The sequence below is a fragment of the Eubalaena glacialis genome, chromosome 11 (genome assembly GCF_028564815.1).
Source record: "Eubalaena glacialis isolate mEubGla1 chromosome 11, mEubGla1.1.hap2.+ XY, whole genome shotgun sequence".
NCBI lineage: Eukaryota > Metazoa > Chordata > Mammalia > Artiodactyla > Balaenidae > Eubalaena > Eubalaena glacialis.
This window is the reverse complement of record NC_083726.1, coordinates 99,006,735-99,032,844: the sequence shown is the minus strand read 5'-3', so window position 1 is coordinate 99,032,844 and position 26,110 is coordinate 99,006,735. Positions and strand designations below refer to the sequence as shown.

The 26,110-nt window shown below is 36.1% G+C and overlaps 1 protein-coding gene across 3 annotated transcripts in view; it reads right to left on the bottom strand.

Annotated features, from left to right (window-relative positions):
* ABCC9 (ATP binding cassette subfamily C member 9) overlaps positions 1-26,110 on the bottom strand; it is a 144,030-nt gene that overhangs the window by 55,719 nt on the left and 62,201 nt on the right. For all 3 annotated transcript variants that reach the window (XM_061204518.1, XM_061204516.1, XM_061204515.1), the window contains exons 20-25: positions 18,105-18,143; positions 16,551-16,652; positions 14,302-14,386; positions 12,919-12,999; positions 2,965-3,102; positions 2,713-2,838 (exon numbers count right to left, since the gene is read on the bottom strand). In XM_061204518.1, coding sequence (XP_061060501.1) covers positions 2,713-2,838; positions 2,965-3,102; positions 12,919-12,999; positions 14,302-14,386; positions 16,551-16,652; positions 18,105-18,143 — 571 coding nt within the window. The remainder of the gene's footprint in view (positions 1-2,712; positions 2,839-2,964; positions 3,103-12,918; positions 13,000-14,301; positions 14,387-16,550; positions 16,653-18,104; positions 18,144-26,110) is intronic.

The following is a 26,110-nucleotide window of genomic DNA, read 5'->3' as shown; positions in this document are numbered from 1 at the left end:
TTAATTGTGCCTAATGATATGAAAACCAACACTTGTACATGAGAGTAAATAAAACCCAAAATTAAAAAGGATCCTTTGTGCATAGTGTAACGAAATGAAATAAACCTGTACATGGAAAAACAGATCTGGTTCTTGTTCAACTCGCCAATCTGTGTGAACAAAAGATTTAACATCTTGGGGACTTTAATCTTTAGTCATTTTTCTTATGAGTAAATGCTCATATTAAGCTCATTTGAGGTTAAATATTTTAAATTGTGTTGATATCTGGATTAAGTAAATACAAAGTTAGTTTCATTCATCCAATAAATATTTACTGAATGCCTGTGAAGGGTCAGGTCAAGGTGAGGGTTGGAGGCTGGGGGAAGAAATGTCCAAAGATGCTACTTTATTTTGCTTAATAACATTATGAAGACAATGGGTGATGCTATCCAAGATAGAATTTTTAATAACATTTAAATCAGCTAAAAGTGTTATAAACTTCTCCTTTTCATAGCTGTCATTTCTATCCTTTTAACATATTCTTTCCCCCTTATCCCTTAACCCTTAAACTGACAGATCTGTCTAAAGCCCTGAGATGGGATGTTTAGTGAGTTCTTTAGTTTCACTCCCTTGTCCACTTGGTTGAACTGCTCTGGCTCTAAGCCAGCCTTTCTCAACCTACTGACGTTTTGGGTCAGAAAATTCTTTGTCATGGGGGCTGCCCTGTGCACTGTAGAATGTTTAACAGCATCCCTGGCTTCTACCCACTAGATGCCAGTAGTACCTGCTCCCCAACTGTGACAACTAAACATGTCTCTAGATGTTGCCAAATGTCCCCAAGAAGACAAAAGTGACCCTGGTTGAGAACCAGTGTTCTAGGCAAACACCCCATCCTGCCACAGAACATATTCAGAAGCTGTTTCTATGAAAACTTCCCCAAGGTGTTGCGGTCTTATTCCCCACAGTGTGACTCTCCCTGGCTTCAGATGAATTTCAGGCACCTGCCCTTCTCTGGGTGGCAGTAACCTCCCTCCAGCCCCAGGTGAGGATTCTGGGCAGGTGCATGGCTCATGCTGGCTTCTACTGGCCACTGGTTCACCCCGCAACTGGATTTGCCCTTTCCACACCTTAACTTGCTCCATATCTCCCTCAGCTGATTTATAACCCTGTGATGCGTCTTTAATTACAGAGTTAGGCTATCTTGAGTGATCACTTCATTTCTAAACACAGTGTAATGGACTTTCTTCCTGGCTTGCTCAATAATCAGTATTACTATAAAATCAAACCAGGAGCGTCCTCTCTCTCTCTCTCTCTGTGTTTTTCCAGATCTTCTTTCCAAAGTAAACCATAAATGGTCCACTCCTTAAGCTTACATCATTTTCTTTTGTCCCTGGCATCTAGACCACTGAAAAAATGTCATTTGGAGCCATCCCAGTAAGCTTACAATCAAGCACTCCACCGCATAATTCTTAAGTGGGCTCTTGCCAATTGTACATTGTCATATTTTGATGAATATCCTCATTTCAAAGATTCTGTGATTTGTCCTAGTCTACTTAAAGACTTTTACATATATCTTTTCTTACATATTTTGAGAAGTTTGTAGTTTACTTTTGAGATCTTTGGCAAAGTTGCAGAAGACAGAGCAATCTCATGGTTTGTCTGACTTTTTATCTTCCTTTTGCTATTGAAACATAGATCATTTTTTCCTTTATGAAATAATACATTTTAATTTCCTGATTTTTTTCAGAAATTTACTGATATAAGCATTTTCATTTTATAATGCTCATTCCTAGCCAGGACTACTGAATTCTAGACACTTCCTAGTCCCAACTCAAGAGAAAACATTTTGAAAATTTACTAATTCAATTTATAATTCACCTCTCAACCATGAGTTGTTCTTCTTTTATCATACTCAATCTGGTTTCCAACTCTGTTATCATTTCATTCAATGTTATATTTACATTATACTGGAATTACATTGGGTATAGACCTGGGTTCAAATTCAATTGGTACCACTTATTATATGTACTGTACAACTTTAGGCAAATTACTTAGCCTCTCTGAGCCTCAGTTTTCTCATTTGTAAGAGTGAGATCATATTTTCTTTACTTATTTCTCGTATTTTTTGCTTATTTTGTGAGAATTAACAGAGATCATGTAAAAAGGCTTTGTGGACTTTAAAAACTATCCAAATATAAAGCTTTATTGTTATTTCCTTCTGATTACCTTCCTTCACCCCCCAACTCTATCCCAGACATGCTTTACCACTATACCCACAGCTCATAGCTCTTCCTTCTTTCAAAATCATCTCAGATTTTGTTTTGCCCACAACCCTCCATTTGTAAATGGTGAATGAAAATACTCATATTACAGGTGAGGAAAAAAAGACATACATAAGGAAAAATAAGATAAAATGAAGAAATAGCATGCTTGAGCAAGTAGTTTAACTTTTAAACACACATATGATTGTAATATGCCTCCAATTCAAATAAAATTCCTCTAAAAGGCTGACAACACGTCATCCGAAAGATATCACTACAATTTTTTAGTTTCAAAGTAGTCTATCAATTAATGATATATAAATATACAATTATTTCAGATTTCAGGTGAGGACTATAATATTATCAAACATTAAATGGTAATATTTCTCTAAAAGTTTTTTTAGTAATTATGCACTATATTTCTGACTCTTCTGAACTCAACTCTGAACTCTTCTGAACTCTGAGCAATTACCTTTTCTAGTTCTTGATCTTGCCGATTCATAAGTGTTTTCCAGTGTTCATAAAGCTCAACATCTTTGGTTTGAATGTCCTTCAAAGTTCCTTCTCTTAGAACACTTCCATCTTTCATGGCTATGATCTAAGGAAAGCACATATTAGAAGAATTGTGACAAAAATCCTTAATTGGCCGAGAATTATCTTTATCTCAGAAAGCATTTATATAACTGTAATATAAAAATTAATGAAACTTCTTTTAAACTCTTACCCAGTCAGCATGTGTTAGATATTGTAATTTGTGAGTCACAAGAACGAGTGTCCTCTTGTCATCTTGGAGAAATTTCAAAATCCCTTCCTGCATTAAGTGATCACTCAAGTGAATGTCCAAGGCAGAAAATGGATCATCCTACAACAAGTAAAATGGAGAGATGAAAAATTTTTATATTCTCTTTGTAACTAAATCCTCCAGAAAGCAGAAATATAAATAACTAAAGGCAAATTATCTCACAAATCCTATTTATAATAAACAGACTCTGAATAACTTTAAATTACAAAAAAGGTACTAAATTAAAAATGAAGCTTTTATTTTCTTTCACTTAAAAACTAATTTAAAAAGTAAATAACAGTATTCGAAGTAGTTTGAATTCTTATGTATAGAATATCCAAGTTCAAAAACCGACATTACTCGACAACCTATAACAAAAAACCAAAACAAAGAATGAAATGATAATTGGAGTTTATCAATAAACTTTATCAATAAAGTTTAAATAATAAAAATAGGTGTAGACTCTAGACCAAGAGGGCAACATAGGAGGCTCCTGAATTTCTCTCCTACCACGGACACACCGAATATACAGCTACACATGGAGCAATTCCCTCTGAAAGAAATCCAGAAACTAGTTGAGTGATTCTGACACATTAAGCAACTGAGAAAATACATCAAAATAAGTAGGAAAGGCTGAGACACACTCTCACCATAAACCCCAACCCTGGAAATTTCACAAATATGTGGAGATGAAACAACATGCTCCTGAACAACTAATGGGTCAAAGAAGAAATCAAAAGAGGAAATCAAAAACTATCTTGAGACAAATGAAAATGAAACACAACATATCAAAACTTATGGGATGCAGCAAAAGCAGTTCTAAAAGAATTTTATAGCAATAAATGCCTATATTAAGAAAAAAGAAAGACCTCAAATAAACAACTTAACTTTACACCTCAAAAAATTAGAAAAAAAGAACAAACTAAGCCCAAAGTTAGTAGAAGGAAGGAAATAACAAAGATCAGAGTGGAAATATATAAAATCCAGACTAACAAGACAACAGAAAAGATCAATGAAACTAGGAACTGATTTTTTGCAAAGATAAACAAAATGGATAAACCTTTAGCTAGGTTCACCAAGAAAAAATGAGAGGATTCAAATAAAATTATAAATGAAAAAGGCAATGTTACAATTCATACCACACAAATACAAGGGATCATAAGACTACTATGAAAAATGATATACCTACAGACTGGACACCTAAATGACATGGATAAATTCCTAGAAACAAACACCTACAGAAACTGAATCGTGAAGAATTAGAAAATCTGAACAGACCAATTACTGGTAAGGGAATTGAATCAGTAATCAAAAAACACCACTCAACAAACAAAAGTCCAGGAACAGATGGCTTCAGTGGTGAATTCAACCAAACATTTAAAGAAGAATTAATACCAATCCTTCTCAAACCTTTCCAAAAAACAGAAGAGGAAAGAACACTTCCAAACTTATTTTACAAAGCTAGCATAAAGACACCACAAGAAAAGAAAATTACAGATCAATGTCTCTGATGAACATAGATGCAAAAATTCTCAACAAAATATTAACAAACTGAATTCAACAGTCAATAAAATATTCAAACACCATGATCAAGTTGGATTTATCCCAGGGATGCAAGGATGGTTCAACAGTTGCAAATCAATGTGATACACCACAATAAAAAAATGAAGGATAAAAATCATATGATAAACTCAATAGATGCAGAAAAAGCATTTGACAAAGTTCAACATTCAATAATGATAAAAATTCTGAATGAAGTAGGTATTGAGGGAACATACCTCAACATAATAAAGGTCATATATGACAAGCCCACAGCTAACATCATACTTAATGGTAAAAAGCTGAAAACTGTCCCTCTAAGATCAAGAACAATGCCAACTCTCACTACTTTTATTCAACATAGTACTGCAAGTCCTAGCCAGAGCAATTAGTCAAGAAAAAGAAATAAAAGACTTCCAAATGAGAAAGGAAGAAGTAAAACTATCTCTATTTGCAGATGACATTTTTCTATAGAAGACCCTAAAGATTTCACCAAAAAACTAACAGAACTAATTAACAAGGTCAATAAAGTTGCAGGATACAAAATCAATATACAAAAATCAGTTGCATTTCTATACACTAATAACAAACTATCAGAAAGAGAAATTAGGAAAACAACCCCATTTGTAATTGCATCAAAAAGAATGAAATGTCTAAGGAATAAACTTAACCAAGGAGGTAAAAGACCTGTGCACTGAAAACTCCAAGACACTGATGAAAGAAACTGAAGAAAATACAAATAAATGGAAAGATATCTTGTGCTCATGGATTGGAAAAATTAATATTGTTAAAATGTCCATACTATCGAAAATGATCTAGAGGTTCAATGCAATCCCTATCAAAATTCCAATGACATTTTTCACAGAAATGAATCAAACAATTCCAAACTTTGTACAGAACCACAAAAGACCCCTAATATCCAAAGCAATCTTGAGAAAGAATAACAAAGCTGGAGGTATCATACTTCCTGATTTCAAACTGTATTACAAAGCTATCATAAACAAAACAGTATCTTATTGGCATAAAAACAGACACATAGATCAATGGAACAGCACAGAGAGCCCAGAAATAAACTCATGCACATATGGTCAATTAATTTACAACAAAGGGGCCAAGAATATACAATGGGGGAAGGATAGTCTCTTTGATAAATGGTGCTGGGAAAACTGGACAACCACATGTAAAATAAATGAACCTGGACTACTATCTTACATCACACATAAAAATCAGCTCAAAATGAATCAAAGACATGAACATAAGACCTGAAACCATAAAACTCCTAGAAGAAAACATAGTGGATAAGCTCCCTGACATTGGTCTTGAAAATGCTTTTTTAAGATTCTGATACCAAAAACAAAAGGAACAAATGCAAAAATAAACAAGTGAGACTACATCAAACTAAAACGTTTTTGTACAGTAAAGGAAACCATCAACGAAATGAAAAGGCAACTTATGAAATGGGATAAAATATTTGCAAATCATATATATGATAAGTGGTTAATATCCAAAATATATACAGAACTCATACAACTCAATAGCAAAACGACCCCAACAATCCAATTTAAAAATGGTCAGAGGATCTGAATAGATATTTTTCCAAAGAAGACATACAAATGGCCAACAAGTACATGAAAAGATGCTCAATATCATTAATTATCTGGGAAATACAAATCAAACTATGAGATATCACCTCTCATCTGTTAGATAGGCTATTATCAAAAAGACAAGAAATAACCAATGTTGGTGAGAATGTGGAGAAAAGGGAACTCTTGTTCACTGTTGTTGGAAATGTAAATTGGTGCAGCCACCATGGAAAAGAAGTATGGAGGTTCCTCAAATTTTTAAAAATAGAACTACCATATGATCCAGCAATTCCACTTCTGGGTATTTATTTAAAGGAAATGAAATCATTATCTCAATGTTCATTAAGAACTTCCATGTTCATTATAGCATTATGTACAACAGCCAAGATATGGAAACAACCTAAATGTCCATCAATGGATGAATGGGTAAAGACAATGTGAAATATTATTCATCTATAAAAAGGTAGGAAATTCTGCCATTTGTGATGGCATTATGCCAAGTAAAATAAGTCAAACAGAGAAAAACAGATACTATATGCTCTCACTTATACGTGGAATCCAAAAAAAAAAAAAAACGTGAACTCATAAATTCAGAAAACAAATTGGTGTTTGCCAGAGGTGGGGGTGTGGGGTTGGGGAAAATTGGTGAAAGTGGTCAAAAGGTACAAACTTCCAGTTGTAAGATAAACATGTCCTCGGGATAGAATGTACAGCATTATGACTATAGTTAATAATACTGTGTTGCATATTTGAAAGTAGTTAACAGAGTAGATCTCTGACACTGGGCAATTTTTCAAACTCAGTCACTTCATCTGTAAAATGGGGATAATAAAGAGACCTGTCAGAGAGCACATAGGTTTGCTGCAAAGATCAAATAATGTTGTAAAAGTCTCTGTAAAATATTTAAAAAGCGTTATTTTATTATTATTTTCTTATAAATAAAGCTGTGGTGATTAACACTGTGCTAAACCCTTTAAAGCACCACAGTGAGAATTTAGTGACTTCCAGGAATCTCTTAACAAGGAAGAGTGCAGTGGTTAAGGACACAGGCTATGGAATTAGATCACCTGGGTTTGTATCCTTGTTTCACTATTACTATCTGTGTGACCTAGGATAAATTATCCCCCAAAGCCTCAACATTATCATTGTGTAAATAAAGGTAACATTAATAATAACAATGTCAAACCTAATAGGGTTATTGTGAGGATGCAGTGAGTTCATGTACATAAAGTATTTAGAATCATGACTAGGTCATAAAAAGCCCTTAATAATGATTGCTATCATGTATATGCCATGGCTTCATTATGTGGCATCTTGGTGTTGCAGTAAAATGTAACCTTTTATATAACAATAATAATCTAGATTTGATGGATTGCTAATCATTTCTCATGATTCAGTTTGTGTACTAACATTCTGGGGAGATACTTTCTTTAAAGAGTGCAAGACAATTTGACAAATAGCCAAATCAATGAATGGTCAATTCTTCATTTTCAGTAATATATTATTTATTTTTATATACATATATACAGTTCTCACTAATATAGTCTTTCCTGTATTCAATGAATATGTTTTAGTAGTATACTCTTTATGGACACGTTTTTGGAAATAACCTCTTAAAAATATATTCACTGACACAGCACATTTATAGATGCTACAAAGCCTTAAAAATAACTAATATGTTTGATATATAATTAAGATGTTTCACATGGCTTTGATACAGTGTAAAGGCTAATTTGATAAAGGTTAACTTGAGATCAGAGCAAAATGTAAAACCTTAACTAATTATTTGTACAAGTGAGATCCTTAAAGATAGGAATAACAAAGGAGAAAACTTTGTTTCCTTTACCCAGCACATAAGATGGCACTGATGACATTCACTAAACACTGATGGATGGAAAGGAAGAAGGATGGAAGGAAGGAAGGAAGAAAGGAAGGAAGGAAGGAAAGAAGGAGAGAGGGAGGGAGGGAGGGAGGGAAAGGAAAGAAAAAAACAACACAGGTAGTAACTTGAGAGTAATACTTTTTAAAAAAATACCAGAGAATCTTAGCTGATCGGAAAAACAGTACTCAAAAGACATGGAGTTCTAGCCCAGACTGTATCACTCACTAGTTATTAGTCCTTGAGTAAGGCACGTCACCTTTCTATGTATAAGTTTCCTCACTTCACATGAGGATACCATCTACCCTAGCAGTACAGTCATAAGAATCAAATGAGATAATACTGAGATTCAAAGTGCTTTGTGAATTTTTAAACAATGGAAGTGTAAGATATTTTCATTTGGGGGAAATGGTTAAAACACGTCAACAGTATTCTGTTGCTGCTAAAACGTTATTCAATTTTAGGTTACAATGAAGAAACTATAATATTTAGATCATAAGATCTATTCGTTTTAAGATTATCTGAGTTGAGCAGAGTGCATCTGGAACATGCTTTTTCAAAGGGACCCTGACAAACACTATTACATCCAGAATTAAGAAAAGGTAAAAAAAAGTTATAAAAATTATATAATTGACAAAGAATTAAAAATATTAAGCTTGCTTAGCCTAGAAAAAAGTAAATTAAGGCAAGTTACGACAATAATATTAAAATATTGAACTATGGCTATATAAAAGAAATATATTTGCTGCTGCAGAAGCAGAATGGGAACCAATTAATGGAAAATAAAAAGAAACAGATTTCAATCACATAATAACTTTCCAATAATGAAAGTTATCCGCAGCAGGCACAATAATGGTCCCCAAAGATGTCCATGTTCTAATTCCCAGAACTTGTGACTATGTTACCTTAATACCAAATGGGACTTTGCAGATACACGCATACCTCGTTTTATTGCACTTCACTTTATTGTGCTTCACAGAGTTGTGTATTTTTACAAATTGAAGAGTTGTGGCAACCCTGCATCCAGCAAGTCTATCGGCGCTATTTCTCCTACAGCATTTACTCACCTCATGTCTTTGTGTCACATTTTGGTAATTCTCACAATACTTTCAAACTTTTTCATTATTATTATATTACAGTGATCTATGATCAAGGATCTTTGATGTTACTATTGCAAGAAGATTATCACTTACTGAAGGCTCAGATGATGGGTAGCATGTTTTATCAATGATGTATTTTTTAATTAAGGTATGTACATTGTTTTTTTAGACATAATGCTATTGCACACTTAAGAGATTACAGTGTAGTAAACATAACTTTTGTACGCACTGGGAAACCCAAAAATTCACGTGACTCACACTTTACTGCGATGCTCGCTTTATTATGATGATCTGGAACCAAACCTGCAATATCTCCAAGGTATGTCTATATGATTTAGATTAAAGACCTTGAGATGGAAAGATTATCCTGATGGGTCTAAACTAATTGCATGAATCCTTGAAAGCAGAGAACTTCCCCAGATGTGGAGAGGGAGAAGTGAGTAGTAAAAATGGTCAGAGATGCTGGCTTTGCAGATGTTGCTGGCTTTGAAGATGAAGGAAGGCAGCTGTGAGCCAAGGAATGTGGGCAGCCTCTAGAAGCTGGCAAAGGCAAGGAAGGCTTTTCTACCCGGTAGCCTCCAGAAGGGAACACAGCCCTGCAGACACTCTGATCTCAGCTGTGTGAGACCCATGTCGGATATCTAACCTACAGAACTACAGGATAATAAATTTGTATTGTGTAAACCACCAATTATGGAAATTTGTTATAGCAACCCATACACGGACCAACAAGGAAAGACTGCCTCAAAGATAAGCAATCTGCAATCTACAGATTCAATGCAATCCCTATCAAACTACCACTGGCATTTTTCACAGAACTAGAACAAAACATTTCACAATTTGTATGGAAACACAAAAGACCCCGAATAGCCAAAGCAATCTTGAGAATAAAAAATGGAGCTGGAGGAATCAGGCTCCCTGACTTCAGACTATATTACAAAGCTACAGTAATCAAGACAGTTTGGTACTGGCACAAAAACAGAAATATAGATCAATGGAACAGGATAGAAAGCCCAGAGATAAACCCACGCACATATGGTCACCTTATCTTTGATAAAGGAGGCAAGCATATACAGTGGAGAAAAGACAGCCTCTTCAATAAGTGGTGCTGGGAAAATTGGACAGATACATGTAAAAGTATGAAATTAGAACACTCCCTGACACCATACACAAAAATAAACTCAAAATGGATTAAAGACCTAAGTGTAAGGCCAGACACTATCAAACTCTTAGAGGAAAACATAGGCAGAACACTCTATGACATAAATCACAGCAAGATTCTTTTTGACCCAGCTCCTAGAGAAATGGAAATAAAAACACAAATAAACAAATGGGACCTAATGAAACTTAAAAGCTTTTGCACAGCAAAGGAAACCATAAACAAGACCAAAAGACAACCCTCAGAATGGGAGAAAATATTTGCAAATGAAGCAACTGACAAAGGATTAATCTCCAAGATTTACAAGCAGCTCATGCAGCTCAATATCAAAAAAACAAACAACCCAATCCAAAAATGGGCAGAAGACCTAAATAGACATTTCTCCAAAGAAGATATACAGATGGCCAACAGACACATGAAAGAATGCTCAACATCATTAATCATTAGACAAATGCAAATCAAAACTACAATGAGATATCATCTCACACCGGTCAGAATGGCCATCATCAAAAAATCTAGAAACAATAAATGCTGGAGAGGGTGTGGAGAAAAGGGAACACTCTTGCACTGTTGGTGGGAAAGTAAATTGATACAGCCACTATGGAGAACAGTGTGGAGGTTCCTTAAAAAACTAAAAATAGAACTACCATACGACCCAGCAATCCCACTACTGGGCATATACCCTGAGAAAACCATAATTCAAAAAGAGTCATGTACCAAAATGTTCATTGCAGCTCTATTTACAATAGCCAGGACATGGAAGCAACCTAAGTGTCCATCATCGGATGAATGGATAAAGAAGATGTGGCACATATATACAATGGAATATTACTCAGCCATAAAAAGAAATGAAATGGAGGTATTTGTAGTGAGGTGGATGGAGTTAGAGTCTGTCATAGAGAGTGAAGTAAGTCAGAAAGAGAAAAACAAATACAGTATGCTAACACATATATATGGAATCTAAGGGGGAAAAAAAAAAAAGGTCATGAAGAACCTAGTGGCAAGACGGGGATAAAGACACAGACCTACTAGAGAATGGACTTGAGGATATGGGGAGGGGGAGGGGTAAGATGTGACAGGGTGAGAGAGTGGCATGGACATATATACACTACCAAATGTAAAATAGATAGCTAGTGGGAAGCAGCCGCATAGCACAGGGAGATCAGCTCGGTGCTTTGTGACCACCTAGAGGGGTGGGATGGGGAGGGTGGGAGGGAGGGAGATGCAAGAGGGAAGAGATATGGGAACATATGTGTATGTATAACTGATTCACTTTGTTATAAAGCAGAAACTAACACACTATTGTAAAGCAATTATACTTCAATAAAGATGTTTTTAAAAAAAAAAAAAGATAAGCAATCTGTCTTCAGAGAGAGTCATCAAGAAGCTGTTAGAGATGATACGAAAAGCAATTCTATAATGAATGGCTGGGAATCCACAGTGTTAGCACTATGACTCCTTTGAATCCCATGATTCTACAACTGAAGTAAGGATCATTAAATTGAAGGCAGTGGAATGAAATGGAGTAGAATACTACATTCAGAGAACCTCTGTCTCTTTCAGATTTCCAAGTCACTTGGTCCTCAGGTGCTTCAATCATTACTTGATCCCAAAGTTCAAGAAGTCATTTCTAGTTGTGGGTTCACCCATTATGAAAAGGATATATAATTACGTAGGTTACTGCTAGATACTGGTATAGCTTTTATGGTGGTGTTTTCTGGAACATTTTGGGGACAGGTATTCTTAGGGTCATTAACCTGAAGTGCACTTCCACCACTATGTCCAAATTCTACTCCCATCCCCAGTAATGGATCCAAATTTAGTGGAAAAATCCACTAAATTTGAAGATGTTCGATTTTAGATGGAGTGAAAACTCTAAAGGAGGTTGGAGAACCAGATTTATAAATGGTTAATAACTGCACAGAAGGAGAAAGCAGGGGAAGGATGTATTTACATAGCCTGCTGGTCTCTAATATACACTGTCTATTTGTAAGCTAAGTTATTTTGGCTACATCCTTCTGGAGAAACCAAACTAGAGCAAATTCATAATCAACATAATCATCGAATTTTATTTGTGGATCCACAGGTAGAAGCAAGTTATCAATCCAGGATATAAATACAAGACAATCATCTATGGAGCTTTTTTAAGATACAGATTCTAAACTCTGCCTTTATAGATTATGATTCAGTAGGTCTAGGGTAGTGTCAAGATTTCTAAGAATAATTTCAGGAAGCTTCACAGATAAATCTTATCCACAGCCTGAGTTGCATACTTACTAACCCCTATGTCCACCAAGAGTATACTTTCCAGCCCCTCTTTTTTTGCCAGCAAATATAAATGAGAAGACCTATGATCCTGTCCAGTTCATCCAGCACCATCCATACTCTTTCATTAATGATCCTCATGATTTAAAAACTCATATAAGTAACCATTTGGGCACCTCAGTCCCTCTGGATCCCCCAACTCTCATCTTGATGTTGATTTGATTTGTACTCTGAAGATTTGTCTCCCCTTAATTCTCTGTAATTTCACAAGTTAAACCGTCTTTCCTTGAGTTACTTGACTTGTCTCTTTAAGGACTCATTTGTCCAGCGGGAAAAATGAAATAGAAAGAAACGAAAAGGCCATATTCTTACCAAGAAGACAATGTTGGTATTTTGATAGAGAGCTCGGGCCACACAGATTCTTTGCCTCTGACCCCCACTCAAGTTGATGCCCTAGAGAAGAAATATCCATAAACATCCACCTTTTATATTAGTAGATGATCTGTTGATTAAAAAATTCCCTTTAAAATACAAACTTCTCTAAAAGAATCTTAAATTAATGGTAATTTATTAATTAAATTGTGATAACATTAGTAAGATAAAATGCAAGCTGTTTAGTGGTCAATACTTGAATTATATTAAGGTAATTTCTGACTGATAACATTAATCCTCTTTTCACTCTGATAGAGAACTCTGCTGTACCAAAGCATTAATAACCATAAACCAAGGTGAGTGCTGAAGATGCAAGTAATCCCCAAATTGTTTCCAGTTTCATGAATTGTGTCTGTAGTATACTGAACACATGCCTCTTAAATTCGATATTACAAGTTTTGTTCAACAGAACTACACAGCAATATGCTTTTATAATCAAGTACTGATTATAAAAATTTGAAAAACTAGTATTTATTGAGCACTTAGTATGCGCCAGGCTGGTGTGAATGGCTTTCCATTCCTTATTTCTATTATTCGTCAGAGCAATTTCAACATGTAGGCATTTTTCCCCACGTGGAAATAAGACTCAGAGAAGTCCAGGTCATGTCTTAAGCACTCTACTAGGTTGCAATAAAGAACAGCCATGAATAACGCAGACTACAGAGTTGGACCAATCCCACCTGCACCAATGACTCTGACTGGGCAAGCTCCTTAACCTTTCTCAGCCTTGGTCTTCTTGGCTGCAATACACTGATAACAAAACACCCATATAACAGCTTTGTTGTAAAAGTAAATAATGCACATAAAGCCTTTTGCCCAGTACTTGCCACCTATAAGAGTCAAAAATTCTAGCCAACATTGTTATAAATGATTACATACAGGTATAAATATTTTTCAGCTAGTCATAGAACAGTATGATGCCAATGTAAAACCTGTTTACACAAAGAAAAAAGAACCCTTTAACAGGAATAAATGGATGTTGACAAGAGTGGAAGAAGTTGTCGTAAGCAATCTCAGTTTCCAAACCAATTTACAGTAAACTCCAAGTAAGTAAAAATACATTTGATCAAAGTCAGGGACTGCTTCCCTTCCCTTGAGAACTCTCAAGCAGCTAGCAAAATGTGAAGTGCATGCTGGTTACTCAACAAATACTTAAGAGACGTGGCATCAAGAACTCCTGTGCTCCTGTTTCTAGAACTTGTCACTAGGAAAACACATAATTCAGAGCTCTCAGATTTTCTTATGCTCCATGAAAGGTTAAAGACAACCAGAAGACTTTTCTAGATTTGTGTTCATTGTTTAATTAAACTACACATAGCTCACCCTCTCTCCAATTTCAGTTTGGTCTCCGAATGGTAGTAAGTCAATATCCGGCTGAAGAGAACAGGCATCTGTGACAGCTTTGTACCTTTGGGAGAAAGTATTTTGAGTTTTTAGATCACTATTAATATACTGTCCATACACTAAGTCCCAGGTCCAATGTCTTGGAAGCTGAAATAAAACACTTATTGAACTACTAAGTATATACTAGCCTCTACACTAGGCTTGTAGATACAAAGATAAATAGATATTGGTTCCCACTTTTATAAAACTATTAACAAGGATCTACTGTATAGCAGAGGGAACTATATTCCATGTCTTGTAATAACCTATAATGGAAAAGAATCTGAAAAAGAATAGATATAAATAAGTACAACTAAATCACTTTGCTGTACACCTGAAACTAACACAACATTGTAAATTATACTTCAGTGAAAAAAGTGGTTAAAGTTTTTTTAAAAAAACTATTAAATGGAGCAGAAGATTGACATAGAAACATATAATAAAAATGTACCTTGTTAGGTACTGAATATTATAGATGGGTAGGTATAAAGTGCTCCTAGAATACAGAGGAAGAAATGATCGACTGCTCTGAGAAATTAGTGACGTCTTTGAGAGGGGGCGAGCTGTAAGGTGTATCCAGAAAGACGAGCTGTAATTTGCCAGGAATGAAAATGAGGGAAGGGAGGCTTAAGGAACTGCGGGAAGGTGAACAAGTTCACGGTGCGTGTGAGGGATAAGAGGAGGCTCACTGGGGCTAAAGCATGGGTTACAGGTGGGGAATCTGTGTCCACAATCATGATGCTGAAGGGAGGAGAAAACGGAAGACAATGAGGACTGATGTACTCAAGTTGACCTAAGGCTGGATCTGGAAATTGGACGGACTGGAAAACAGGGAAGCATGGGCACTGGGAGTGTTAGGGAAAATATCAATGGTTTCATTTTCTCAATCACCTGGTCTTAAAATATTCAAGTCATTCTTGATTCTTCCCTTTTCTTCCCCCTGCTCTTATTTTGTCCATTCTTATTCTAGAATGCTTTTCTGTCAACCATCTCTTCTTCTTCCATTTCTACAGTCACTGCCAAGTGCAGGCAACAAACACAGCATGCCTGGATCATTATCCCAACAAACTTCTAAATGTCTTTTTGCTCCTAATACAGATTCATCCCACATAAATCTCTTATGACACTGCCAGATCACATTTACTTTGTTAGTCCCCTTTTAACACTTGCTGTGCCTCCCGAGAATGTCAGATTTATATCCGGCTGGCTTTTAAGGCACTTGACTGTCTCATCTCAGCCTTCCTTTACAATCTAGTTTGCTGCCATCAATACACACAGATCCCTTTCTGTCTGGTTTGTTCCCAGGCCCCAAACAATCCCATATAATTTGAGTTTTTCCTCCCATACTTTCCTCTCCCTTCCCCCTTCCTCATGCCTCTCCCCAGACCTAATTTTCCTTAACTTTCAGAACCCAGCTCAGGGTCTTAGGACACTCCCTACCCCTCATGCAGGTGGCTTAAGGAAAGGGTCTTGCCTTTGTACATTCCAGCGGGTGTTTAAAAGATGATTGAAAGAGGACATATTCTGGCTGCTCCGAGTAACCAGACCCCTCGGATCCCGTATTCCTTTTCTTCTGTCCACGGTTAACCCTCCTTCTGCCCCTTACTGGGATTTTTCTGTTTACCAACAACCTCAGCACCATGCCCACCCCCTCCCCACACATACACACACACTTCGGTTACGGCTGTTTATTTTTGGTGTACAAATTCTTCTCAATAATTGTATAGGATGGGCTGAAACTTCCAGCGAGGCTTCTCTTACAAGAGTTGACTTAATAGACCAGGTGATGAGGACGGTCGCAGGGCAAACAGAGAAGAAAGGAAGTCCCGATACAAAGACTCCAGAACCAGAGGATAAGGTGGGGGGGAGGGATAAATTTGGAGATTGGGACTGACATATACACTCTACTATATGTAAAATAGATAACTAATAAGAACCTGCTCTATAGCACAGGGAACTCTACTCAACACTCTGTAATGGCCTATGTGGGAAAAGAATCTAAAAAAGAGTGGATTATGTATATGTATAACTGGTTCACTTTGCTGTACACCTGAAACTAACACAACATTGTAAATCAACTATAATCCAATAAAAATTTAAAACAAAAAGACTCCAGAAACCGTGAACCAAACATAGGGATTAGAAATAGTTGCTCATTTGAGTTCTAAATTTTATACATTCAAAATTACCTCTGTTTGTTGAAGGGACTTCCAAAGGTAATATTTTCTTCCACTGTAGCATTTAATAGCCAAGGCTTTTGAGCTGCGTAAGCCACAGAATACCTGTTCCTACTGGAAAATGGAAAAGAAAAACAAAACACAGCAAGGGTGCTGTGCTGAATCTGTATTTTAGTATAACAAAGAAAAATGAAAGTTGATAAAATATCTCAAAGACAGAAATGGGGAACTTCTAAAAGAGAACATTTTAACAACCATCAACCTTATTAATTAATGGTTAAATATTCCACTAAATTCAAGGGATGAGAACTTAATTAAAACAACACACAAGGTGCAAATTTTATTTTGCTATGCTAAAGAAGTATTTTACGGTATGAACTATTAATTAAAATGTTATTTTTTAAAATGACTATAATTTTAAAAATAATTTGAAGATAAATAGCAATTAACTCTCTAACAGCCACGGATATTTTACTTTATATTAAAAGCATTTTACATAACTCTGAATTTTACATGAATATCTTTAAAAAGATGTGAATTAATACTGTAATTATAGTATGTGTTTGTGGCTTAATTGAATGAACATATTTTAAAGTAATAGATAATATTAATAGATAATATAAATATTTCAAAACAAAGAGTAATCTTGAGGCGTCCATTTCAATAATGAAACTACACATTTAAAAACCACATATTTCAATACATATTGAAATAGTTTATTTTTAAAAAAATGATAGCCTCCTCCCTGTCCCCCATTTTTTTGGCTTGCAAATTCTACCAGATGTCTATACATCAGATTTTAATTTGCAATAATTAGGAAAATGCATATGAGCTGAAGATACAGAAGATGATGAGATTGGGGTAGGGAAGGGGTCAGCTTAAAATTCACACTTCCACAGTTAGTTTATGGTCTGTAAGTACTAATTAAGGAATTAAGGTTAAAAGAGAATAGAGTTAAGAAAAAAAGTACTTAGACATGCTCAGTGATCATCCTGAAACATTATGTCTTAGGAGTTTAGAAGGCATGATAATATACAGTACGCTAGTAGTCTCTTAGAAAACCATCTGTGTGGTAAAACAGTGGTTCCCAACCTCTGGCATGTCTGTTTCCCTCTCCCCGCCCCGGGTCCTTTAAGGTTTTTGTTTTTTGTTTTTTGTTTTTAATGGATGAAGCACTTGGCTCTCCAGCTCCAGCTTAGAAGCAGATCCCATCACAGTTTAACTCATAAACAATATACATATTAATTCTTATGCAATTTTATTTTATGAAATCCCAAATCCAATTCGCTAAAAACATTTGAGTTTCAGCCAAAGTTGAGACCCATGTGACTCATGGAGAAGATAACAGTTGACACAATGGGCCATTTTGTTTGGCAAATTAATTGTTTTAGCAGCCTCCAAATGTTGGGAACTACTGCTACTGGAAATATTGCTAGCGCATTTTAATAAATGACTTTGTACATTATCAGAATGAATAAAATGACTAGGAGTAAGAGATGGAGTATCAGGTAAAGTCTGAGGAAGGAAGTTACTCTTATTAAACGCAGATTAAAATAGAAATAATACCTTCTGGTTGCTTCAAAAGAAGGTTCAGATTCATTTACACTGCAAGTGTGGCAAACAATGTTCATTAATTATGAAATATAAATATAGAATGAATGAGTGTACATATCAGGTAAAAGATAAACATTGAACATATAAAATAGCTACATTTCCCAAATAGTTTTTTTGATATTAGTCCCAAAGGCAAACCAGATAAATGCCCGTCTTCTTTTACATCTTCATCAGTGAGGAAATAATTACTTAGTAAGCTTCCAAAAGAAGGACAGCACTGTTCTCCTTCATATATAATTTGGGTTCATACAATGGACATGTTCTAGCCCCAACTCTGCTCCAACTACCTGTGTAAATTTAGGTAAACTTTGCAGAACAGTTTCCTAGTTTATACAAGAATTTGATGTTTCCAAGCGCTCCCTACCTTTAATATTTGAATTTAATCTATCTAAATTCCTAATTAGTTACCCTAAGGCATAAAAAGAAATACTTTTTGCTCTCTAAACTTGAAGGGTTTAGACACAGCCTGGCCCTTAAGGAACTGGTAAGAAAGACGGACATGCACAATGCATGGTCACACTGCAACATTTGGGTATAATTAATTACTGATTGATATTATTTATGTAAAACAAGGTGTTTGGCTAATTAAATTTAGTTATATCTATTTCATTGGGGAAAAAACACCCGAGGACCTATTTTTTTATTATTCTAAATTTTAATATTTTAGTTGAACTCTATCATTCTGAATTCAAAAACCACACACATAATTAAAGTCTACAAGAACTCCAAGAACAGATCCTATTTCACTTTGGAAAGCATCATATGCTTTTGTGGAGAAAATGTACCTAAGTACATTACTTGGTGATGTTTGGCTTAGTGTTTCTAATGATAAGATTTTCACTTATCTGCACATTTCTGATGACATCATGGGGTGGTTAACAGAGGTATGGAAAAACAATCTCAGACTAAACCTTCCCTCTCAATAATGATTATTCTCTGATTTAAGTTGCTCATAAAAATAATGAAATGCACAATTTCCCAAGTGATATTTTCCACACAATATGCTTTAGATGTCAAAAAATTTGGATTTTATTTTATTTTTTTTAGTGGTAAAAAAACCAATAAATGAACTCAATGGTTTTATTTAATCTGAGGAAGAGAGAAAACAGATGAGGAAGACCAGGTGTATGGCAGAAATTAATGAATTAATTTTCCTATCGGCCATCAGGTGGAAATGCCCATCAGACACTTGAAAATGTCAGCCCGAACTGGAGATATGAATTTGGAAGTCACCAATTTTTTTCAATTACTATTGATTAACTCCAACTATATGTATTTAATATCAATTGAAAAATATTTATTGATCACCCCCTAGTGCCAAAATACTAGAGATACAGTAAACAAAGAAAAGTCATTCCTTCGTTCATGTTGCTTTCTGTTTGGTGGGAGTGTGACAAGGGAATAAACACCATGATAGGTGAAGCAAAAGGTGATATTAGAGCACAGATGAAGGACATCCAATCCACCTTTGGCAAACCAGGGTAAATAGAGGAGTTGATGCCAGAGGGATAAGAGTGGGCTAGATGGAGAAAAGGTGAAGAATATTTCAGACCAAATAAAATACATATTGGATGACCTTAAAGTATCCTGGTCATACAAGAAGCTGATATAAATTTACCAGTTCTGAAATGTGGGTGTCAATGGTGAGAGAAGAAAAGTATGAATTTTAAAAACAAGTGGTGAACAGCCATAATGAAGGAGCTCATAAACCGTTCTACAGAGTTTGAACTTTTCCACAGAGCCACAGAAAACACTAAAAGGATTTAAACAAGAAAGAGATAACAGGTTCAGTTTAGAAATATCACTCCAGTTGCAGAAAGTAACAAATAAATTGGAGGGAGCAAGATGGGAGGTAATACAGAGAGCCTTGAAGGCTGTCAGATACTGGAGATGAGAAGGCAGTGCCCTGACTTTGGGTGATGGTGAATGAATGAAGAGAAGTGGACACATTCAAAGATACCTAGGATTGTGTGATTGACAGGATGGGGAGGGATGGAAGGGAGGAAGGAGTGACAGACAGGGGACACAGATGAGGAAATGCATATGGTGGGGGAAGATATAAAATTCAGGATCAGACACATTCAGTTTGAGATACCTAAGGGATGTCAGAATGACCGTGGCCAGAAAGCAGAATTTGAAGCTCAGGAGAGAGATCTGGTAAACAAATGAAGCCTTTGGGATGATTTTCCCTCAAAATATATGCCTTAGATCCCAAGGACTTTGGATTCCTTCCTTTACTAGTGAAAAGCCAATAAACGACTTCAACAATGCTAGCTTATCACAACGAAGTGAACAAAGGAGCAGGAGCAGATAGAGGAAACTAAAATCATGGGAAGCTGTGTGATTGCCCAGCAAGTATATACAGAGGCAGAAAAGAAGGGGACAAAGACGGAACCTTGAAAAATATCACTATTTAACAAATGGCCAAGGAAGAGACATCTGCAGAAGGGATTGAGAGGAGCAGGCAAAAGTTCTAAGAGGAAAACTTGACTGTGAGTTTCACTGGAAACTAAGCAAGGAAACCTTTTGAAGAAGAAAGGTATGGGCAACAAAGGACAAGTAGACAGGAGGTCAAAGGGCGAAGGGGAGGGTGGGACGAATTGGGAGATTAGGAATGACATGCATACACTACCGTGCGTAAAACAGATAGCTAGTGGGAACCTGCTGTATAGCACAGGGAGCTCAGCTTGGTGCTCTGTGACGACCTAGATGGGTGGGATGGGGGGGGCTGGGAGGGAGGTCCAAGAGGGAGGGGATATAGGTGTACATATAGCTGATTCACTTTGTTGTACAGCAGAAACTAACACAACCTTGTAAAGCAATTACACTCCAATAAAAAATAAATAAATTTTTTTTAAAAGTGCACAGTGAATTTAATAACTAGGATGGCACTGACGGACTGGATAAGAATAGTTTCAGTGGAGTGGCAGAGGTAGACATGAGACTGCCGTAGACTGAGGCAAGAGGAGAATTAAAGGAACTGGAGGGAAAGAGGAAAGACCTTTATTAATCTATTTAAAATATTTATTTATTTTGGCTGCACCAGGTCTTAGTTGGGGCATGCAGATTCTTAGTTGCGGCATGCGTGTGGGATCTAGTTCCCCAACCAGGGATCGAACCCAGGCCCCCTGCATTGGGAGCACGGAGTCTTATCCACTGGACCACCAGGGAAGTCCCAGGAAAGGCCTTTTTATCTACAAAAAGAAGGTGAGAGAGTGGTAGTTGAAAGGGGCTGTGGGCTGAGATTAGAAAGATAATAGGGATGGAGATGGAAAGAGAGAGAGAGAGAGAGAGAAAGAGAGAGAGAGAGAGAGGAGAGTCCTGTGTGTCTACAAAGAGAAATGGAAAGAGCCCAGGTCTAGGTTAGATATGAAGTAGATGAAAAGCAAAAGACAACATGTTTGGCTTGAGGGTGTCTCAGATTAGGCAGGAGACCAGCCCACATTACTTATTTGAACAAAGTGCAGAGGGACCAGAAGAGAAGGTACATTTCAGTCCACCTGGGAAAATTAGAGAAGATTTTGTCAAAGATACAACATCAGAGTTGACACCAGAAAAAAGAGTGAGGCCACCAACCTGGGAGAGGGCATTACAGAGGAGGTATGTGTATTTGAAAACTACCTGCAGTCCAGTGTTACTGGAACACAATGGAAAGGGTGGGTGGAATGGCAGGATATGAATTTAAGAAGTTAGATAGGGACCACGTCGGGAAAGGCCCTTTTATGCAAAGGTGTCTAGAATATTTCTTCTACGCTTTGGCCAGTCAAGGAAAGAATTACAAGCAAGAAGAAAGTAATTAGATTTTCATGTCAAAAGGTAAATCTCACAACAGTGTAAAGAAAGGTGAGGGAGTGAGTAGTTCACAGTGAGTAGTTCACAAATGCGATTAAGTACCTGAACCAGGAAAATTAAAATAGATACAAAAATGGAAGAACAGACATAAGAAAAGTGATTGGTTGGATTTTGCAGGCGATAGAGAAAGAAGAATCTAGGTTGAATCCTTGAGGTCTGACTTGGGCTCCTACCAATTGATTTCAGGGGGTGAGAACACAACCCTTCGAGGATACAGGCGGAGAAGCAGGTTTTGGAAACAGGAGCTCAGTTTGGATGTGTTCAATTTGCAGCTTGTATAAGACTTTTTGGAGGAGCTATTAGGTTTTCAGAAGAAGGTTCTTGGCCAGAAATGTACACTGGTGTGTCATTAGTACTTAGAGAGAAAACTGAAGTCAAAGATACAAATAAAGGAAGGGGATCCTACAGTAGGCTGTATATTCTTCTTCACCTTCCATCTCCACTTGTATTGCAGCTCCTTACTGTTTAACTCATTACTTTTGGCTTATTCTTAAAATGTAAGTTCAAGGATCATTCATGTATGCCTCCCCCCCTAAAAAAAACCTTGTTGATCCCACAAACTCAACTCAGGTCACCTATGATTTGTTCTTATAAAACCCTGTACTTTTTCTTCCTGATATTTAAAAAATTTAACCAAATAATTATGAAAATACTTTCTTACTTCCTCGTGGCCTTTCCTGTTGAACACTACACTTCATGAGAATAGGGGGCTGGTTTCCCTTGTTCAGTTATTTACCCCCAACAATGAATACAATGATATGCATGTTACAGGTGTCCAATACACATTTTAAACAAATGAATAAGTGAAAGTATCATGGAAACCAAGAAAGGAGTTGGTTTCAAGGAGTCATCCGTGGTGAACAGTTTCAAAAGCTATGGAGAAGTTAAGCATGATTGAGAACAAATTATGACAATTGAGCATTTAGGCAGTCATGACGAGAACTCTTCAGCCAGACTGCATTGCGCTGAGAGGAAGGAGAACAAGGAGGTTAAGTGTGGGTAGATTCTTCTTTTAAAAGGAGAAATGCTCCCATTGTTTATGATATAGGAAAGACCTTTTTTTAAAATGGGAGGATCATGGGAATTCCCTGGTGGTCCAGTAGTTAAGACTTCACCTTCCAATGCAGTGGGTGAGGGTTCAATCCCTGGTCGGGGAGCTAAGATCCCATATGCCTTGGCCAAAACACCAAAACATAAAACAGAAGCAATACTGTAACAAATTCAATAAAGACTTTAAAAATGGTCCACATCAAAAAAATCTTTAAAAATAAAATAAAATAAAATGGAGGATCATGAAATGAGGAGGGCAAGAAATTAAAGACTTCTATCAGAAAGAAGGGTTAATGCATGTAGTAATGTCATGCAAAAGGCAAAACAGCGTATGGAGGATCTTCACTTCTGAAGTCCTCCCCTTGCAGGATTTAGATATATTTTCCTTTAAGAGTGAAAGTTAAATCACATATACTAGTTTCAGAGGAAGAAAGAAAAGGTAGATATAGATCCATTTGTAGGTAGTCATTTCCCATGAACAAATTAAAAAATTATTCTCTTTCATTTTCCATGAGTAATGTAGCCCTTAACTTCTAGAGACCACCTCTCCAAACTTTTCACTTAACGATATGTTTAATCAAATTCAATTGAGGAAGGTTATTTTCTTCTCTTCCTAAATAAATAAATAAATAGAGTTAGCTCCGAATTCCAACATCAGATCTTATGTGATTACATGAAAATCACCGGTTCCATGTCTATAGACTCATCGTCCACCATTCGATGTGGCAGTGAACAGTGATGAAGGCAAGCGAGAAAGCGAGGAGGTCAAATGGAAAATCCCCTTCTGGAAAATGGCATCCAATTTCACTTCCACATGCAAGATTTTGTGTGTATTTTCCTTCAAGAGTAAAAGTTAAACTTGGTATTCTAGCAACTTCCAAGTTCATGGTTGGTACCTTATGGAATGGGAAACAGTGACTTTTGCAAGCTTAAATCAGGAACAATATTTGGAAGAAGGGGAGCTAGATGTGGGCGCAAATATGCTATATCATGTCTGATCCAGGAAAGCTGACTCATGTTATCACCCCTTCATGCCAGGCAACATCACATGAAAAGGAGTAACTCCTCAATTCGCCAGTCCTAGAGTAACTCAGCCGCTGTTATAAAGCCAATTAGCAAATTAGCACCAAGACATTAGCAAATAGAACATCATGACAGATGGGGTCTGACAGGATGGCTGATGGCATGGGCAAGGTGGAAGAAAAAGAAAGGGAAACCAAAGATAAATGATGGCTAGGTCTCACATGATTACCACAATTATTACACATTCTGGACTCCCTCACTGGAACCGTCCATCAGGTGAAGAGTTTTATTTAGTCCTAGTTCCTAAGATGTCAGTAGGAATTATTATTTATCATGACAACTAGGAAAGGACAACTTCAGTCAGGCAGAACATTTGCTTTTCAACAAATACAGAGCACACCCAGATGCAGGGGCAAGAACCCTGGCATTCTGACAAATTTGGAGAATTTTTCAGTCCCTCCCTCATCTCTCTCTCCTTTCTCTTCTGGGGCTACTGCACGTCAGACTAGGTCAAAGGTAGCAATTGCCAAGGAGGCATCTATGTATAAATGTCTTTGTGTACCAAGTTCTACCCATGTAGGTCTATCCTGGATGAGCAACAGTGCCTTCTCTCCCTCCCAAAGTAAATATTTCTTGCTGTAACAGGACAGAGTACTTTATAGGACTTTGGTCCTGCCATCTATGAGGACACATTTAAAAATAAAATTCATGCAACCAGAGGTATGTGCAATGATGAAAGAATGACAGCAAGGCACTTGGTGCTTTACCATAACATTTAGTTTATTGTTTTGCTTTATTTTGTTTTGAGCTTTAAAAATTCGTCAAACAATTCAGTCTGCTGCGGTAAAGTACTTTGCATTTACACACCATCAACCTATCAATATTGATAATTTCTAAATTAGCTTTATTCTAATAACATTTATATGCCTATCCTTATTGGACTAGGCACAAGTTTTTTGTTTTTTTTTTTTCCAGGATGAAAAGTCATTGCAAATAACTCTTTTAAAAAGGTCAGTATTCTCTGAACATGCCTGATTTGAAAATATGTTTTATCAGATATTAAGGATACCATGGAAAAAAATTAAGTAGTTCTCATAAATAAAGAAAAATAAAACTTGTGTTAGCTTATCTAATCTCTTAGGGGGTTAGTTTTTAATTTGTGTGTGTGTCAGACAAAGCCAAATATTTTTTGAAGAAAATTTTAGTCCTTTCTGCCATGAAGAAATGGAATTATTGTCTATTAAGGCAAGTATTCATAAAGAGATGATTTTTAAATTATAGTGATTCTATAAGTACTTAGAATTTTCTTAAATCCTTTCTCACATCTTCATTCTATTGGCTCTGACTTTAAGATATAACATTTTCTTAGCTTTTTTCAAATTAGGATCCATGGGAGATATTTCTTTCTTATTTCTTTAAAAAAAAAAACTTAAACTTTATTAAGTATATGTGTGTTTTTTATCTCTTGTTTCCCTCTTTGACTAGCTTTCATGAAGCTCAGAGTGGAATTTGGGACCCATGTGTTATAAACATGCAAGACTCCAATGCATGCATTTCTACCCTATTAATTGCTCAGATTATTATCTAAACCTTATTTTCCTTCTTGATATCTTTATTTTTCAAGCTTTATTATAGTATGTTATATAAAATAATTCACAACTTTTATGAAATGAGATAGGATATAAATTTGCTTAAGATATATATATATATATACCCATATATATATATGTATCTTGCTTAGAAACTCAATAAATAAGTAGACTGTGTAAAATACTTTCCTAATTCCCATATCATTTATTTATCCACTAACAAAATGATAATGATTATTAGTGATAATATTGGGAGTCAATTTGGCCCAAGTGGAGCTAATCTTAAGTAATACTAGAGAAGACTAGATTTTAAGAACATTCTAGAGATATGAAAATAAAATCTCATGCTTTTTCTGTCACAGTCTCTCATTCTTTCTCTCTGTTTTAATGCTAGTGAAACAAGGTAAAAACAAAAGCCAAATAACTTCATTATGGCCGCATATG